The following is a 19,516-nucleotide window of genomic DNA, read 5'->3' as shown; positions in this document are numbered from 1 at the left end:
ACAGCCTGATTAATGGCAGTGACCTCCCTCCTGGTGAGATGCCAGCAGCAGTCGCAACATGACTGGGTGTGTTTGTCAGGCACGCACAGCGTGCCAAGGCCCTCTCAGCACTGACAACATCGATAAGCCAAACACCATTCCAGTACTCTCTGGCTATGTGCAGGCAGCCACAGTTATGAGCCATTGCCTAACCAACCACCGTAGGCATCACAGGCTGTAGCCAGTACAGTGGGCACAAGGAGTTCCATTTCTGCTCGCTAATATACAGACACGGTGTGCATACTCCCCAGGCTCAAAAATATCCCCACCAGATGAGGCTTCTCAGGAGGACCGGGTCAACATGATCTCCAGCAATCTTGTCTACTTGAAGAAAGTGGGGACAGGCTGAGCACTGTCCCCTCAGAGGTCAAATTTTAGAGTTTTGTTGCTGCTGCTGCTGTTGCTACTGCTGTTCCTCGGGGTCTCTGAAGCATAGACTTTCAGAGGTACCTCCTGGTGACAGGCCATGAGCTCAGAACCTCTGAGTCTATTACAAGAAAGAGTTCTGGGCTTAGGGGAAGCCCCACTGCCTGGCCTACAGCCCCAATTACACATATACACACTCCCAGCAGAGTCACGTGGCCACAGCATGGGAAAGGAGCTGTTCCTACATTTACAGTCCTTGAACCACTCACTCCTCTCTGGCCTCCTCTTTTAGGACTGAGGGAAAATGGCCACCCCTTTGTCAAACCAATCCAAGATGTGGACCATGTACTCTGCAAAATGGCCATGACCATCAAACACCAAACCTCCCCTCACACATTCTCCACCCTTCAGGCCTACAACAATGTTGGAAATGGCAGGCCTGATGGGCCAACACACCCTCTGTCAACCCTGATGTGTGTCATGGGCCATGTGGACTCTCCTAGATGTCACGTGTCAGAGAAGTGAACGTGTGTCAAGACACGAACAGTTCAGGGTTCCTGTCCCCCAGTAGGCCAGCCTGTTTCCATGACGACATTGTATAGCCATTGTCCAAGGGACACATGATCCTCACATTTATACTTGTGCCAAGAGTTAGCTGGGGCCATCCAGAGGACTGAGGGCTTGGGTGTAAATCCCACATGTGCCCTTGGACCCAGACTTTGCCTCATGTGTATCTCAGCTTCTGTTTCTGAACAAGAGATGATGAGAAAGTGACACTTTTACCAGTTCTAGCAGTGTGGGATGAGTATTAAAAACTAGAAAATGCCCATCAAATGGTATTGCTGCTCTTAGTACAAAGCAAGACCTCCCAGGCAGTTTGGGATAAGGATAGCCAGCCCGGAAAAGGGTGGGGTTGGTGACCGCAGTTCCCAGTCCTCTGACCTCATTGCTGGCCTAGGCTCCAATCAGGAGGCTAGATAAGCAGAGGGACCATGGCCACCTGGGGCCCCCGGTGAGTGAACCTTGTCCCATGCCTGTCACAGAAGCTGCTGTCCTTGACCACACCATGGGGAGCCTGCTGCGACTCAACCTGCTCTATGTTGTCCTGGCCAGCCTCCTGTTACCTGGAAGAAGTAGTAAGTGCTCCAGCCCTTCACACTGCAGAGTGGCCCAGGAGGAGGTGAGAGGGTGGGTAGTTGGAAGGCCAGGATGGTTGGTACACTGGCCCAGCCACCGACTGGCTTCTACTGGTATAGTTAGGGCCAGCTGCGACTACTCATGCAGGGCACACAAAGTTACTAGTGAAAGGGCCTGGAGAAGGGAGAAGGGAGGCAAAACAGAGACGGAGGGGAGTAGTGGTAAGGAGAGAAGGGTGGGCAGAGATAAGGAGAAAGAGATAAACAGAGGAGATAAAGCCACCCCAGGTATGGAAGAGACAGGAGCCAGGGCTCCCAAGCTTGGGAAGCTCCACTGGGCCAGGGACTGAACAAGACACGGCTGTACAAACAGGCAGCAAGCAGCCTCCAGAAATGCTCAAAAGAAGGGCTCATTTTAGTTAACCCACAGCAGGCTCAGGTCACATGGAGCTGGCCTTGCACCAGTACAAGAAGCAACCTTGGCAACACAGGGGCACTTCCCACGCATTTGGTCCTTACTGAGGAAAACATGGCTGGCAAACCAGATGCCCGGTCGATGGGCCAATGCCTGCGTGTCACCGCCAAGGCCAGAACCACAGAGACAACCCCCCACATTTAAGGACAGCACTGTGCAGGAGCTGGAAAATCAAAGGCCACAAGCAACAAAACACAGCCAGCACTGAGCAGTAGGATGCCAGTGTCAGGATGTTTGAGTCTTTGCTGGTTCCCATGGGCAAGTTTTCACAATGTTACCATGTTACAGTTTCATGCTGCCAATCTTGACTTTACTCAAATCAGAACCTATGGCTGCCTGCAGAGTGGGCCTGCGTGACTGTCTAGGGAGTGAGTATAGTGTCCCAGCAAAGCCATTCATAGAGGCTAAGACTTAGTCAAAGGGACAGGGCCTGAAGGCCAGACCAGCTGTCTTCATCCACTGGAAGGGACTTAGCAAGCACACCCTGTTTCCAGGCCTGGAACAGCCACAGACAGACAAGTCACACCTGTTTATGGGACCATATTCCCATTGAGGTGACAGCAGCAATACACAACATCAGACAGCAGCCATGTACTGTGTGACACAAGGCAAGGGGGGTCCAAGAGATGCAGAGACAGTCAGGATGGTGGACCTCCTGAGGGGTCATGCAGTGGAGAGATCCATGTGTGTGTCTGGGCATACCAACCACATTTGCATCACTGTGACCGAATGCCTGGCACAGGCAGCTTTATCGAAGAAGGGTTTCTTTTGACTCATGGATTCAGAGGTCTCAATCTGTCATGGCAGGGAGGGTTTGACAGAGTGGAGCAGCTCCCACCATGCCATCCAGGAAGCTTGACCTTCCTTTCTCCTCTTTTACCCTCTCTAGGCTCCCAGGTCATGTGGTGACATGCCCACACTCACTTTACCCCCCCAGTTAGTTCTCTCTGGAAACACCATCATAGACACACCCAGAGGTGTGTGTCTTAGTGTAGGTTGACAATGAAGGGTAATCATCATACCAGTGAAGAATGTTCCAGATGGGAAGAAAGCATGTGCAAAGGTCCTGGGTGAGATGAAGACTGGTAACTGGTAAGGGCCTTTCACCGGTGTCCTTCTCTGTCTTCTAGTGTTTATTAACCAGGAACGTGCTAACAATGTCCTGACAAGAATTCGAAGAGCAAACTCATTTTTTGAAGAGTTGAAGAAAGGAAATCTGGAAAGAGAGTGTATGGAAGAAACTTGTAGTTATGAAGAGGCCCATGAAGTTTTCGAAGATAATACAAAGACGGTGAGTCAGGCCAGGTCCATGTGGGGATGGCTAGGCCATCCCACCTTCCTTTCTAGCTGGGGCTGGGCCATCCCAGCTCCTGTGCTGCTGCAGGGTCCCAGGCTGGCTCAGATTGGGATCTTTACCTACAAGCTTGTAGTCAGGGAAAGCAAGCAAGGGCTTAGATGGCCAGGCATATTATCCTAGCCTTTTGCCTATAGAACATTCATTTTGATCTCTTCTGCCTCTCTCCAGCTCTCTTCCTGAGTGGGAAAACTGAGGGGAAGGGTTATGCCACATCACAAAGGAGTAATTAGAACTTGCAAATATGACCAAGTTAAGCTAAGGAAAAAATATGTATATGTATATGTATATGTATATGTATATGTATATGTATATGTATATGTATATCAACGGCCCAGTGGAAATCTGAGCCCCAAGTAACAAGAATGAGCTAAAGAGGAAAGACACCCCTAAAATGTGGCCAAGGAAAAACTTAGGGAGAAACAGTTATTCCAAGCAGTTGTTGGATCCAAGTGGAAACTACAAGATCCACTGCCACCCCAACCCTGAAGACCACCTGCGTGACTATCATATCCATGTCACTGACTCCACTTAGGAATTCAGCACCTGCAGCCAGGGCCATCTGACCAAGGGGCTCAGACCTGTGTGACTCCTAGGACTGGAATTGGGCCAGTCGCTTTCAGGTGCTGTGACTAAATACCAGAGAAAACAATTAGAGGTATGAAGTATTATGGCTGTCACTATCAAAGGGCTCTTAGGGTCTGCGATCATCTCATGATCATCTCATGATCTGAGGCAGAGACCCTAGCAGTCCTCAGAAGAGACATGCTCTCCTCATGGCAGACAGGAAGCAAAGGGGCTGGCAGGAAGGAGCTGGAGCCAAGGACACCCCCCACCCAATCATCTTTTCCTCCAGATAAGCCCCACCTAAAGTTTGCAGAATGCCCCGAAATAGCACCACTACCTGGACACCAAGTATTCAGGACATGAGCCTCAGAAGGACAGGTCATATTCAAACCATCAGAAAGGCCAAGTTACAAGGCAAGGCCCTCTCAAGGAGTGGTGAGAGGGTTCATTTATGCATGTCAAATAACAAACAGCCCTAGGAAACATCTGAGGTCAGGACCCTGGAGAAGTAGGAAAGGTCGGTGTCATGATCTACAAAGCCGCGCGCATGGCCACCTCTGGGCTCTGGAAACACTGCGTCCTCCTTTGTCCTTCAAGGATGACTTGGACTTGATCAGGAACAATTTCCTGAGGAAGCAATGCACCACACTAAAAATCATCCCTGACTTTAGAAATGCCGTGCATTGCATCACTAACACAGCAAAACTCAGATATAAGGATTGTTCTGGAACTTTACTGTAAGATTTTGGGAGTTAATGACATTGACTAGACTTAAGAACATGAATGCCGAGTTCAAGATTAGAGGTTCACTTGACTCACTACCCTGAATACCTCTATGTTCTGTGTGACCACTGAAATCACCCAGCCTGGTCTGGATATGGGGGAGGAGGAGAATGCAAAGAAGGAACAGAAGCCATGCTACTCGAATGAGGTGGCATTGATGTCATCCATTAGATGTAAGCAGCCACACAACGGATAGAAAAAGAAGTATGGTTAGACTCCAGCCAGCATCTAAACAATAAGAAGAAAATTCAGTTATTCCTTCATAATGTCAAGACTTAGTAGGGTGGGCAGATCCAACTGACCCTCATGGTGGCTCCTAAGGAGTATTCAAGAGGGCAGGAGGGTAGGAAGAAAACATTATCTTAGGGTAAACCCATCTTCCTGTGTGTAGTCCCCCAGCCAGGCCCCTTACCTACCTATCACACAAGAGTAACCCTTAAGAGAGGAGACGAGGAAGCTGGGCATTGGTGGCACGAGCCTTTAATCCCAGCACTCGGGAGGCAGAGGCAGGCAGATCTCTGTGAGTTCGAAGTCAGCCTGGTCTCCAGAGCAAGTGCCAGGATAGGCTCCAAAGCTACACAGAGAAACCCTGTCGAGAGAAAGAGAGAGAGAGAGGGAGAGAGAGGGAGAGAGAGGGGGGGGAGAGACAAGGGTACGTTTTCACCAGGAGACAGATTCCATTCTTTATAAGCACTAACACTTAGGTTCAACCTGTGAACTGGAGGGCAAAACATGGAGATGGTATTCAAATACTTATATCCTAAAAAGACAAGCCTTGCACTAAACAAAATGAACCAGAGATCTAAAGGCAAACAAAGAAAAACATTTTGTAAAAATGTAGGACATGGAACTAGCCAGAGTTCTTAAGTATGACACCCAAAAATAATTCAAAAGAGAAAATTTAATCAACCAGACTTTGTCAGATTGAAATCCCCCCACCCCCGGGGGTGGGAGTGAAACAGTTAAGAGAATGAATGTATAAGCTACTGACCAAGAAAGTGTTTGCAACTCACACCTCCAATAAGGGATCCAGAATCTCTAAAAAACTCATAGCCCAAGAGAAGAAATAAACAGGTAAGAAAGCTCAATGAACAAAAAACTGGAACTACATCACCAAAGACAAAATACGCTGACAAGCCTGAGAAGACACCCACACCACTAGCCATCACAGGGATTCAAGGTAAAGGCACATCAAGGCCTACTATACTGATAGTGGGTATCAGTATAGCTGTGGCTGGCGGCTGACTATAGGCAGAGGACAGAGCTGGGGGGGAGGTGGTTGAGAAGTCATCAGAGAATCCAAATTCATGTGCTACCTGAGGGGAAGTGCACCGCACATCGACTTTGAAATAGGGTGAGTTTCTCAGAAAGTCATGTAAAGTGACCCACTGCTGTGGGGAAACCATCCCTGAGCACTTACCTAGAAAGACAAAAACATATTTTTCATATAAAAACTGCCTTGCATCAGGCATTTTCAATTACAGAGTTTCTTTCTGTATAGCCTTGGCTGTCCTGGAACTCACTCTGTAGACCAGGCCGGCCTTGAAGATACACTTGCCTCTGCCTCCTGAGTGCTGGGATTAAAGACATGCACCACCACCTCTCTGCCCAGGCATAACTGTTTATAGCAGCTCCAATCATAATTACCCCAAGCTGGAAATAGCATGAGAGTCACCCACTGTTAGATGAAGGTAAGCACAGTTTGAGCCATCAACAAGCAGGAGCAAACTCGGGTACACAGATAGCTGGACATATTCTGGAGGCATGGTGCTGAAGAGAATTTCACAGGCTTATTTCCTGTATGATATCATTTATCAGACATTCTTTAAAAGTCATTGCTTTATCGAAGAGCAGAAGGTTGTGGTGGCTACCAGGACTTGACAGGTTTCAGGGCTGGGTGGGGACTGTGATTGAGGGATTGAGGGATTGAGACAGGGCTGTATGTATTTTGATTATATGGTAGTCATACATATCTACACATGTGCTAAAGTTCAAAGAATTGTACACACAAAGGAATGGATTTTATGGTGTAACATTTAAATTAGGAGAAACTGGGTTCCTCCTCCTCCCCCTCCTCCTCCTCCTTCCTTCTTTCCTTCCTTCCTTTCTTCCTTCCTTCCTTCTTCTGACAGGAACTCATGTAGCCCAGGCTGGCCTCAAACTCAGTATGAATTGTGGAATGACCTTGAACTTCAATCCTCCTGCCTCAACTCCAAAGTGCTGGGATCGAAGGCATGTACCATCATGCCCAATTTCTGTTTGACTTTTTAAAATATATTCTGCACCAAGAAGATCTCTGTCTTTCTCTTCTTCGCCCATGAGATTGAATCAAGGGCTTCCTACAAACTAGCCAAGTGCTCTTCTCCAGGCTATATCTCCAGTCTAAACTGAAATGTTGCAGAGACAGCACATTCATCACTGTGACTACCAAAACAGAGTCCTACTAGCAGAATGCCTTCAAGTAACAAGGATTTATTCACTTGAAATTTTGGAGGCAATGAGTGCAAAACTAATACCCAGGCCAGGCCAGGTCCTTTGGAAGTGCCCAAAGAAACTCTATGCTGTGACTCCAGATGTTACCCCAACCTCTGCTGTCATCTCCCATGACCTCCCACCACTGTTGGCTCCAGGTGGCCTTTCTTTACTTTGAAATGGACACTGTCATTGGTTAAGAGCATGAGATAATTCTGGGTGATCGAACCTGGGTCTTCACCCTCATTTACATCCACAAAGTTCCATGTCTAGTTAAGGTCATACTTGGAGGAGAAGTTCTGAAACATTCCTCGGGACAGGCTACTAGAGACGGTTACTGTTAATGTGAAATGTCTGGTTTTTTCTCATGTGTTTTAAATTTTTCTTTTCTTTTAGGATGAATTCTGGAACAAATATGTAGGTAAGATGTTTCCTATTTCAATCCTGAGAAACTCCTTAACATTTAAATTAGGAAAAAGGATTGGCTTCGTGAAACATTTTTAATTACACCCTCGTTCAATCTTATTTATCTACACTTTTCCCTTTTGTTTTTCCATGAGACTTATTTAAAGTATTTTATAGTGAGTTTATATTGATTTCAGTTTTATTATTTATTAAAATACACGTCTTTTTAAATGGGATCTTGTTGCCCACAGTAGCCACAAACCCCCAGGTTCAAGCCACCCTCACTACTCGGCCTCTTGAGTAACTGGGGCTGTATGTGTTTTCTTACCATGTCTGCCTCAGACACAGACTTCAGCCAGTTCTTCCTTACATGATAATACAAAATCCCATGTCATCTTTAACATGTATAGCAAGCTGAAGCAAATGGTGGAGCTTGAAATACTGGACTTTCTAAAAGGTGGCCAGCCTTATGACTGTTCATAGCATCAGAGACCACACTGGTGATGGCTACCTGGAAGTTATTTCAAAATGGCAATTAGATGGCCCCTCACCCCATGAGGTGAGTGACATACCAAAAAAATGAAACCTGATCCAGAACCAGATCACCCCCTGATTCTCATTTCACACCCAGAGGCTTTTGGGAAAAAGAGTTCCCACCTTCTCTGGTCAGCATCCAGTCCAGAAACAAGTGTCACAATGTCCCTTGTCCCCCTCCTTTGCAGAGGAGACAAAGAACCTCTCCCTGGCCACAAACACATTGTAATACATGCCAGCAGAAATCAGGGACTCAGCTAATGATGCAAGGGACAGGGTATCACACATACATAGCCACCAAAGTAGGGACTAAACAAATCTAGGTATGATGAATTATTCTCAAGGAGGAGAAGCAAGCTCAAGCTATCTGCAAAGTGGATGCAGGGACCACACAGTGTCAGTGGTCCCCGTGATGAAATGACTTCAGCCTTGGTTTCCAAATCCTCTCATTGCAGATGGTGACCAGTGTGACAACAATCCTTGCCAGAATCAAGGCAAGTGTCGTGATGGCGTTGGGGAGTACACATGCACCTGCTTGGAGGGATTCGAAGGCAAAAACTGTGAATTCTGTAAGTCCTCCCTCTGCTTGATGGACCTGGGGGTCATACCGAAAGTAGGGAGGAGGGGAGACACCGAAATACCCAACCAGACAACCTAAGTCGTCTGTAGTTCTCTGACACATTGAACCATCCATCCTCTAGATGCTCTGTGGGTTGCAGCGTGAGAGACAATGCTTCCCTGTGGGTCAGAGCTGCTGTGTCACCATGAGGCAGGTGGCATGGCAGAACAGATGAGAATCAGTTAGACTGTTCATGCTACTCTTCTTATTTCTTCTCTGGCACAGTGGGCTGAGTCACCTCCTCTATTTACATCTGTCACCACAAACATCAGCAAGGAATGTTCTAGATTGCCTAGTTTTAGATATGTCATGCACTTAGTTGATTCTATGGTAATTTAGCTTATTTTCGGCCCAGTTTTCCCTAACAAGAAAGATCTGCATGTCTTTTACTTCTTTGTTTATTGCTTTTGTCTTTAGCTGTGGTCTCACTCTCTAACCAAGGCTGGCATAGAACTTACTATATAGCCCACTCCAGATTTGAACTCCCAGCAATCCTCCCGCCTCAGCCTCCTAAGTGCTAAGATTACAGGTGTATTATGTCACCATGTCCAGGGTTAAGTTACTTTCCTTATAGAGTGAGATCTTTCTCTGCATGTCCCCAGGACTCTCCCCAGTGGAGCTGCTGATTGTGAACCATTCCATAGAAACTCAGACATCTCCTGTACACAACAGACTAACATCTAGTGAGGAGCACAATCCCCGAGCTAAGATTCCATCGAGGTAGATTTTACTGCGTAATTATTTTTTCACCCAAGTAGAGGGCTGCAAAGCAAATTGCTGCAGACATGGCTATGAGTGTGAGGTGGATCATCCTGTGCTGGAAGCAGGTGGGTACCTCTGGTCCAAGAAGCTATGGATGGAGGTATATGGAATCAGTCAGAAGTTACCAAGGGAGTTAAGCTGGTGCAATGCCGCAATTTCATGTAGCCTGAAGTGTCTTCACTTCCATGACTTAATAGAGTGGAGAGAGTGGTAAGACTTAGATGATACCCCCCAAACCCCCCACTTGCATCTACTCTGGACCTGTCTCCTGGCTTTCTGCCACGCACTTCCCATGAATGATTCCTTCCTAGTCTCACAGGAACCCAGATCCTAAAACACAGCATGCCTACGGCATGGTGCCTGGTGCATCATTAGGGCCAGGGCTGGACTCAAATACTGTCCATTGTTATTGAGTGAGGGAAGGAAGAGGTTCAGCCATGATGCAACTCTTCCCCCATGCCAAGGGCAGCAGCCTGGATGAACAGGATGTGCACAGCCCTCAACAGAGACCATGCACCTGCCCTCCCTCACAAAGGTTCTAATTGGAGAGTTTTGTGAGGATGCTGAGTGTCCCTCTCATGGCCTGTGAGGATGTCAGGTGTTTCTCCTGTAACCTGTGCATATGTCAACTGTCCCTCCCATGGTCTGGGGAAGCAGCATTAGAGAGAAAGACCTACATGAGGCTGGCATCTAGTTTGACTGCCTGTCCCATTATCATGGAAACCACCCATGTGTGTCTTTCTTGGGATTCTGTCCTTTGCATATCCCAGACTGGGAATGGGTGAGATTGGGCAGACAGAGCTAGCATGTCTGAAATCATCACATGACTATGAGAAGGGCTCCTCTGTTCTCTGCTTTGCAGTTGTTCGGAAACTCTGCAGCCTAGACAACGGAGACTGTGACCAGTTCTGCAGTGAAGAGCAGAACACAGTGGTGTGTTCCTGTGCCAGTGGTTACTTCCTGGGTGATGATGGCAAATCCTGCATCTCCACAGGTAGGGGTCATCAGACTGTGGAGACAGTGTGACACTACTGTGGGCAGTAGTGTGGCATGTTCTAGTGGGACTTGTAGAGGCCAATGATGCCAGGAGATGGAGAATGAGAGTTAGGGCTCTGGACAGTTCAACCAGAAAAGCTTCAGGTTTGAAAGAAGATACATTAGATCCAGGGACAAAGAGCTATTCCAACTCAGCAGTTGAAGTGGCTGGCACTGTTACCTCACTCCTAGCAAAGGAAGTTATCCCAGGAATCACTGTGCTGGGCCTACCCACAGCCCTGGCAGTGACTTCTGTGCAGAGTTGCTCATGCTCTTCTGGCCTGGGGGCCTGGACACCACAGCTGTCACAATATCCCAAGGGCAGGATAAGGAAAGGATCCTCCTGGGTCAAGAAGGAGGCATGGGCAGGAAGAGGAGCCAGCAGAGCCAGCACAGGTATCATTTTTGCAGCCCTGTGTTGATTTTTTTTTAACCTGATGAGATTTGGACATGTCAGATCTTATGATCAACGGAGCCACGACTAACAAGGCTCTTAGAGAGAAGTGAGTGCCAGGTGGGCTGAGGAACATGGAAGGTTCCTCATCGGGGGAATCGGGGGAATGAACCCCTTGTCAAATCTGTGAGAAGGGCTCAACTGGTGTTCTTAGTTACAAGGGTCAGTCAAAGAAAGAGAAACACTGAAGGGTGTATAAGCTTCTCAGTAGAAGAAGAAGGAGAATTCGCCTCTGATGGACTGGCTGCCTAGTGACTCTTCAGAAGCTCATTTTACTGCTACACAAAAGGCCTTTTAGCAAGTCAATTCCTGCATACCAAAATCTCTTATCTGAACTAGGACTTGTCTCAAGAAACCATTACCTAAGTAAACACAGTCATTATAAGAATCTCAGGTTTGCCAGGAATGTCTTATGACTGAGGTTATGCCAAGGCTCTGAAATTCCCAAGAAAGAGCAACCTTATAAATCTCAATCACTGATTATTTACAAGAGATTATTTCAAGGTCTAAGTGGCCATCACTCCAGAGAAAATGCCAGGTACAATTGCTCTTTTAATATTCCACTATACTCATCTGGACCATACAGACATAAGATGAGCTGGGGATGGTAGCTCTAAAAAGCCAGCCTGTTGGTCCCAGATGGTCCCTAACTCCCATGCAGAATCTCAGGTCCACATACATCCCAGACAACCAAACATACAGGTGAGATGGGATGGGATGGGATGAGATGAGATGAGATGGGATGGGATAGGGTGGGGAGGGGTGGGGAGGGTGGGGAGGGGTAGGGTGGGGTGGGTGGGGTGGGGTGGGGTGGGGTGGGGTGGGGTGGGATGAGATGGGATGAGATGGGATGAGATGGGACTCAGCATCCGGAGTCATTTCCTCCTCTTTCCCTCTCATCTGCTGCATACAGAAAACAATTTATTTCAGAAATTAAGTAATCAGAAAAGAGTGGCTCCAAATACATCCTTCAAGGATGAATCTCATTGTGTAACATGAAATCTCCCAGCAACCAAAGCACAAAGTTTTTACATTGACTTTTTTAAAGTTTAAATTAGTTCAGAAAATTTTGGCTTGGAGCTATTTCTTGACATGTGTACAAATTATTTTAACTCCAGGGATAATCACAAATCAATTCAAAACAAGGGCTTAATATCTGAAAACATAGCAAAAGGTGGAGGTGTGGCTCAGTAGTAGAGAGCTTACCTAGCATTCTCCCAAAGGCTGTAGCTACATATTTCAGCCCAGAGATAACAAACTACAGGACAATGGCATCATGTTTCCAATCCTTCTCACAGACTAAGGACACATCTGTATCTCATGGGAACACGAGTAAAGACCACATTGCAACCACTTGTCCTTAGATGATCACTGGCACAGAAAAGCCACTATGTTCAGCATCAATCTACAGTATCTCTTTCTCACCATTGGGTTCTGCTTCTTTCCTTGCAAAACCTAAAGGCTTTTAACACTGCTTTATGTATGTTTCTGGCTCTCATTTGAAACTTGGTTAAAAACAGCCAGCAATAATCATGGCACAGCCTGATTATTGGGATGCTAAGAAATTTAATTTGCCTATCATCTTTAAAATATGCCCCCCACAGTCTCAGGGCGTAGGCAAAGCGTAAACAAGGTTTTTATAGTCAGTGGCCTCCAATTCCCAAAAGAGTTCCAGTTCCTTTCTAAAATTTCATGATCATAATCTTTGCTACCCATAATCCTCTCAGCATCCTTGTCTTTTGAGAGCCCACTGGAATCACCCATTTAACTCTGCAAACAGAACTCTAAGCTTTCTCCAGTTTGCATCTCTCAGTGCTTTCAAATCTTTCCTACAAACTAGCCCCAAGCCTTTTGAACCACAGAACCAAGCAGCCGCAGCAACAACCCCACTCTTGGTACCATTTTTTTGTGCTAGCCAGAATTCCAGTAAAGTGATGAAACACTTGGCATAATTTAAAGGATGAAGGATTTGCTTTAGCTCCTGGTTTCAGAGATTTCAGTCCATCATGGTAGGGGAAGCACAACTGAACAAAGAGACTCACCTAATGGCTGCCAGTAATGGAGAGAGAAAATGCCTGTGTCAACAAGATTTGTCCCTCTCTCTTTTCCATTTTATTTGGGTCCCTAGACTATGTGATAGTGCTGTCTACACTTGGGGCATGTGTCCCCCATCTTAATTGATCTTCTCTGGAAACGTCTGTATAGTTATGCCAAGAGTTGTGTTTTGTTTTTCTTTGAAACAGGGTTTCTCTGTGTAGCCCTGGAACTAGCTCGGTAGATCAGGCTGGCCTCAAACTCAAAGATATCCTCCTCCCTCTGCCTCTCAAATGCTGGGATTAAAGATGTGTGCCAACACCTCCCTTCAAGATGTGTTTTACTAATCTCCCACTTGACTCTCAGTCAAGCTTACCCATTACACCCTGGCCTTCCAGGGAACCTCACTAGGCCTGTGGAGCTTCTGGCTTTGCTGAGGCCTCTGTTGTCCCTATTCTTTCAGTACCCTTTCCTTGTGGGAAAACCACCATAGGACGGATGAAGAGGTCTCTAGTCCAGAACACCAACCACAGTGAGCCTGTCCCTGAAGACTTCATGATGGACTTGGATATGCTGTCCCCTACGGAGAGTCCTTTTGATCTGCTCAACCTCAACCAGACACAACCAGAAAGGGGCACTGAAGACGTTATTAGGATTGTGGGTGGCCGAGAATGCAAAAATGGAGAGTGTCCCTGGCAGGTAACTGGCCTGAGTTAGAACTGGTTGCAATTAGAACAATCCTCTTGTGCTACAGGCTTGTGGGACAATCCACTAAGGGTCAGCAACTCAGACCTGCAAGGGTCCTTACCAGTGGTCATCATTCCATATCTAGTGTAAGAATTTATTTAAGCAAAAACATCTAAATGCTAAGAGGGATAAAATACCCTAAAGAAAGTCCCATCTATTTATGTTCAAAATGTTTGTTTCCAAACACTCTCTGGTTTTGACATGGTTTAGGGCTGCCAGACTTAGAAAAAAATCCCAAGCCCTTCAGTGAGACTTGAGCCTCCTGCAATGAACACCCCCTGATGTAAATGCCTCAACGCTGTTGGGAAATGCTCATCCACTCTCTGACCCCAGCTTGGCAGGATGCTCTGAATCTCTTCCATCATCTTCACTGGCACTTGAGGCTTTCAACTTGTCTAAATGCCTATCCTAGAAGCAAAAACCCGAGAGCAGTGGTTCTCAACCTATGGGTTACAACCTTTTCTGGAGTTGCATATCAGATATCCTGTATATCAGATTATTTACATGATGATTTGTAACAGTAGCAAAATTACAGTTATAAAGTACACAGTATAAAGTATGAAATAATTTTATGGTTGCATGGGTCACCACCACATAAGGAACTGTATTAAAGGGCTGCAGCTAGGAAGGTTGAGAACCACTATCCTGTAGTCACCAGCAATCCCCAGAGATCACCTAGACACCCTGCACCTACAGGGCACTAGCAGGAGTGGCTGACCAGAGGCAGGAGAAGCAGCCCCAGCTTGTGTGTAACTCTCTGGACAGACTTACTGAGAACTTGCTGGGACCAGAAAAGCTGCTGTGTGTGTCGACTATGAGATCACTTATTGGCAGGGAGGCTGGAGAATACTCCTGGGGGCCATGAAGGAGTCTGGTTAAGAGAGATTTGCTCCTAGGCCAAGATTTGATTCTTTCTTAGGAAAAACATGTGGAGTTGGGTCTTGGACCGCCTTCCTCTCCCTTGTCACTCAAGCAAGGTTTGAGTTTATGTAATTATCAAAGATAAATAGGGGCCAGGAAGATGGCTCAGTGGTTAAGAGTGAGTACTCCTTTCACAGAGGACCAGAGCCCAATTCCTGGCACCTCTATCAGGCAGCTCACAGTCTCCTATTTCAGGGCTGGCTGGTGGGGGCTGAGAGCAGAGCCTTGCTGTGGGTAGAATGCATGGGTTCTCTGCCAGGCTCAGGAATTTGATTCTAGCACTAAGGGAAAGGTACCATGTACTCTCTAGGAAGCAGACAGGCAGAAGGGACAGGCTCTTTGGCAGTCCAGTGGAGACACGCATGTAAGGCTCCTGGAAAAGGCTCTGTGAGACTTCTCAGAGAGCCCACACGGCCTAGGCATCTTGGCATGGCCCTCACGCAGACCATAGGCCATTTGCAGACACTCTATTCTGGTCACAGGCTCTGCTCATCAATGACAACAACGAGGGGTTCTGTGGGGGCACCATCTTGAATGAGTTCTATATCCTCACGGCGGCCCACTGTCTGCACCAAGCCAAGCGATTCAAGGTGAGGGTAGGTAAGTGACACCCCAGCCCTGGGGACAACACCATCTCAAGCCCTAGGAATGCTATTGTCCCTCTGGAACATATGGGATGTGCTAGCAACACTTGCTCAAATACAGAATCCCTGTTGGAGACTGAAAATTCATCTCCTAGGAGGAGGGTCAGAGAGAAGTAGGCAGGCATCTACAGACTTCCCCGGGACCAGGCCATTCCTCACAGAGACTTCCCTCTTCAGTGCCATCCATGGCACTCCTCTCTTAGTGTCCTTTTCTCAAAAGCCTTCCCTGACTGCCTCTCTCCACAACTCTGTCAGGGTCTCTTTCACTTATGTGTCATTCAGTTCATCTTGATGTTTCTACAGGACCCATGAGCTATCAAGTGAAAACCCAGCACAAGCTTCAACTTCAGTTTGAAAATTCTGGCACATCTCTGCCACAGATTTAACAAGTATAGATAGGTGAGGCTATTCCAGTATCCCGTTTCACACTATGCAGCCAAAGCCTTGACTTCCCCTGTGTATAGAAATAAGTAACTCCCTCTGTGAGTGAGATGTTACCGCCTTCTCCTTTCACAGTCAGTAGCTTTGCGCTTTCAGTTTATCTCACTCAGCTCAGACTGCCTGGGCCCTGGTAAGCAGCCCAGGTCTGGAATAGAAGACCTGGCCCTGGGCAGATTGACAGACCCAGCTTGCAGGAAATACTCAGGGAACATCTGCCAAAGCATGAGGAATTGGAAAGAACTGGAGTCCTAAACCTTTCCACAAAAATATGAGCAGGGGGCTGGAGAGGTGGCTAAGTGGTTCATAGTACTTACTATTCTTGCAGAGGACCTGGGTTCAGTTCCCAGAGCCCATATGATGGCCCACAACTGTCTGTAACTCCAGTTCAGAGGGGATCTGATGCCCTGGACTCCACAGGCATTAGGCATGTCCACATACATACATACATATGTAGGCAAGCACTCATCCACCTAAAATGAACATTTTAAAAAGTCTTTAAAAATATGATCAGAAGGTGAAACCCTGGAAGGAAGGCAGAGGTCCTTTAAGGACCTTTAGTCTCTCTATAGAGAATAGGCTTTGCTTGAATTTGCAAACATCTGCCTCATCCTTCTGAGTGCTAGGAACACAAGCATACACTCTTTGACTTGGGTCTGTTTTTTATTAGGAAAAAAAAAACCCTTATTTTGTGGGGTGGGGGAAGGGTTTATTTGGCTTACACTTCCATACCACTGTTCATCATCAAAGGAAGTCAGAACAGGAACTCAAACACGGAAGGAACTCGGAGGCAGGAGCTGCTGATTCAGAGGCCATGGAGGGGTGCTGCTTACTGGCTTATTCCCCATGGTTTACTCAGCCTGCTTTCTTACAGAACTCAGGACCACCAGCCCAGGGTTAGCCCCACCCACAATGGACTGGGCCTTCCCTCATCAATCACTAATTGAGAAAATGCCCTACAGGCTTGCCTGCAGACTGATCTTATGAAGGCATTTTCTCAATTGAGGTTCCCGATTCTCTGATGATTCTAGCCTGTGTGGAAGTGACTTAAGAACAGCTAACTCATTCCCTCCCTTCCTGCCTTCCTTCCTTCCTTTCTTCCTTCCTTCCTTTCTTTTCTTGTTGAGACAGGATCTGGTTATGTAGCCCTGGCTGGCCTGGAACTTCCTATGTAGATGATGCTGGCCTCAGACTTACAGAGATCCTTCTGCCTCTGCCTCCTTCCTGATAGGACTAAAGGTATACTTCTTTAAAAGCAGCTGATATACAAACACCTGGTCCTCAGAGAACTAACTGCCATCTGCTCTCCCCTCCCTGTCTCTCCCTCCCTGCCCCCTCTCCCCCCTCCCTCTCCTTCTCCCCCTCCCTCTTTCTCCCCAGGGGATCGGAACACAGAGCTGGAGGAAGGCAATGAGATGACACATGAGGTGGATGTGGTCATAAAGCACAACAAGTTTGTGCTCGATACCTACGACTTCGACATCGCCGTGCTCAAGCTGAAGACTCCCATCATATTCCGCATGAACGTGGCCCCTGCCTGCCTGCCTGAGAAGGACTGGGCCGAGGCCACACTGATGACACAAAAGTCAGGCATCGTGAGTGGGTTTGGACGCACACATGAGAAGGGTCGCCAGTCAAACGTCTTAAAGATGATGGAGGTGCCCTATGTCGATCGCAACACCTGCAAACTCTCCAGCAGCTTCACCATCACACAGAACATGTTCTGTGCTGGCTATGACGCCAAACTGGAGGATGCCTGTCAAGGGGACAGTGGTGGCCCCCATGTTACCCGGTTCAGAGACACCCACTTTGTGACTGGCATTGTCAGCTGGGGAGAGGGGTGTGCGAGGAAGGGGAAGTATGGTGTCTATACAAAGGTCACAGCCTTCCTCAAGTGGATTGACAAGTCCATGAAAGCCAGGGTGGTGCCCACATCTGAGATCCCGAGGTCTACAAGTCCTCCCCATTAAAGCAGTTGTCCTCCAGACCTCCTGGGTCACATATGGTGTTGTTTAGTGTTACCACCTGAGCAGGAAGTTTCTCAGGGCAGCTGCCCACCTGCAGCGGTAGACTCTTTGGCTCCCAATCTGATGTTCCCTTAACGTCAAGGTAAAAGAAACAGGCTCTAATTGAGCAAAAGTTTCTCTTCCTGAGCCAGACTGGAGGACTCTCAGGGGATGGAGCCATCTCTGCTCACACTTGGAGGAAGCAGTTTCTGCCCACCAATACTGTTCTGATTTTGAGTGGTCAAACTAATCCTCTCAACTATGTTTAACTCCCTTGAGAATAAATGCCCACAGCCTTAGACATGCCCGCGTGTGTGCATGCACGCGCGCGCGTACATGCACACACACACACACACACACACACACACACACACACACACAGTAGGACAGGGATGTTAGCTCCTCAGTAGGTGCTTTAGGTCAGGGGCCCAGACTCTGATATGCCTTTGCTTGGCGAGAGAACCCTCACTTTCACTCTCCTCTGGGAATTAGACAACATAGAATTGCTGGTAACATGTCATCCACTGAAAGAAAAGAATCCCTGGAAGATCGACTAAGATCTTTGTCTAAAGATAAAGGGACCTTTTACCCAGATCCAAGCCAAGGACCAGCCCTATGCTGGGCTGCCTTAGAGTGCATGCAGAAGTCTTCCTGAACTGTGCTGTCTGGTGAGTGTGCATGGACTCTGCAGAGCTGAGTGGTGTGTATGTATGTGTTCAGTCTCTCTGAGCTGGCTGTGTGCTAAGTGTACATGCAGTCTCTCAGGCTGGGCTGCCTGGTGAGGGGGCCTGGAGTTTCCCTGAGCTAAACTTGGCATTGAATGTGCATAGGCCCTTCTTCCTGAACACATTATTGGTTCATCAAGTGCTAATAGTGACCCTATCCCCCAACACATGGGTCTTAGCCCTGGTATGATTAGGAGACCCCAGATGGGTCTTTGCAAAGCTTAAATCCTGGCCTTACCCCAGATATTAAATTCTAAGTCTCTAGAATGGGCCTAACCACAGAAATTTCTGGAACTCTTCCAGATACTGTCCTGCCACAAAATCAGGTGTCTTCCCTCTCTAGTCTTCCATTGCTCCCAAGCCCTAAGTTAAATGTTTGTGAAAACCAAGCCTACTTTCAGTAAATAGACTAGCATTTTTTCCAAAAGTTTTCCTATAGTTTGCACTTTGCATAACTTTTCTAAGCAAAGTTTAAAGGTTCTAGTACAAAACTTCCTCCAAATCAAGAGCTGGACAGATTGTAAACAGATTTTGCAAGGTTGGGTAAAGTCAACAAAAACAGCACTCGATTTCCTAGAACTGAGAGTGGAGCTGGAGTCTGAGAGCAGCACTGAGCTATGTAGCCACAGCTGGGTCAGTGGTGTGGACACTGGAGAACACCTTCTCCATATCGTAGCCCAGTGGGCCTGCATGCATGTCAGCAGTGGGAAGGCCACAGCTTCACCCACCCCTGTGGATGGACTTTGTGGCTGTACTTAAGAACAAGAACTCCCTGTTCTCCAACAACCCCGGGACAAGATCAGCACCCACACAGGTCCCTGTACCAACAGAAAGACAAGCACAAGAGTCTGTGTGGGTGTGGGGGTCATCCCACAGGGACCCTGAGCAGACATTTGAAAGTGAACTTACTCATGAGTGCTTCATGTTAGACATAGATCACCACCTGAAATATTAATTACCAATAATTTCAAAGCAAATGGAAATGCCAGCACCCAGACCA

The 19,516-nt window shown here is 47.3% G+C and overlaps 1 protein-coding gene across 1 annotated transcript; it reads left to right on the top strand.

Moving 5' to 3' along the window:
• Positions 1-1,435: 1,435 nt before the first annotated feature.
• Positions 1,436-17,755, top strand: F10 (coagulation factor X). The gene is made up of 8 exons (XM_035452879.1): positions 1,436-1,541; positions 3,147-3,307; positions 7,589-7,613; positions 8,587-8,700; positions 10,375-10,506; positions 13,499-13,734; positions 15,186-15,303; positions 17,166-17,755. The coding sequence occupies exons 1-8, from the start codon at positions 1,436-1,438 to the stop codon at positions 17,753-17,755; spliced, it is 1,482 nt and encodes a 493-aa protein (XP_035308770.1).
• The last annotated feature ends 1,761 nt before the right edge of the window (positions 17,756-19,516 follow it).

This window comes from Cricetulus griseus (genome assembly GCF_003668045.3).
Source record: "Cricetulus griseus strain 17A/GY chromosome 1 unlocalized genomic scaffold, alternate assembly CriGri-PICRH-1.0 chr1_1, whole genome shotgun sequence".
NCBI lineage: Eukaryota > Metazoa > Chordata > Mammalia > Rodentia > Cricetidae > Cricetulus > Cricetulus griseus.
This window is presented reverse-complemented; position numbering and strand designations above follow the sequence as displayed.

Coding starts and splice junctions, on each gene's coding strand:
- F10 (XM_035452879.1), top strand. CDS start 1,436: ATGCCTGTCACAGAAGCTGCTGTCCTTGACCACACCATGGGGAGCCTG. Junction 8,701..10,374: donor AGGCAAAAACTGTGAATTCT/GTAAGTCCTCCC, acceptor TCTGCTTTGCAG/TTGTTCGGAAACTCTGCAGC. Junction 15,304..17,165: donor GCGATTCAAGGTGAGGGTAG/GTAAGTGACACC, acceptor CTTTCTCCCCAG/GGGATCGGAACACAGAGCTG.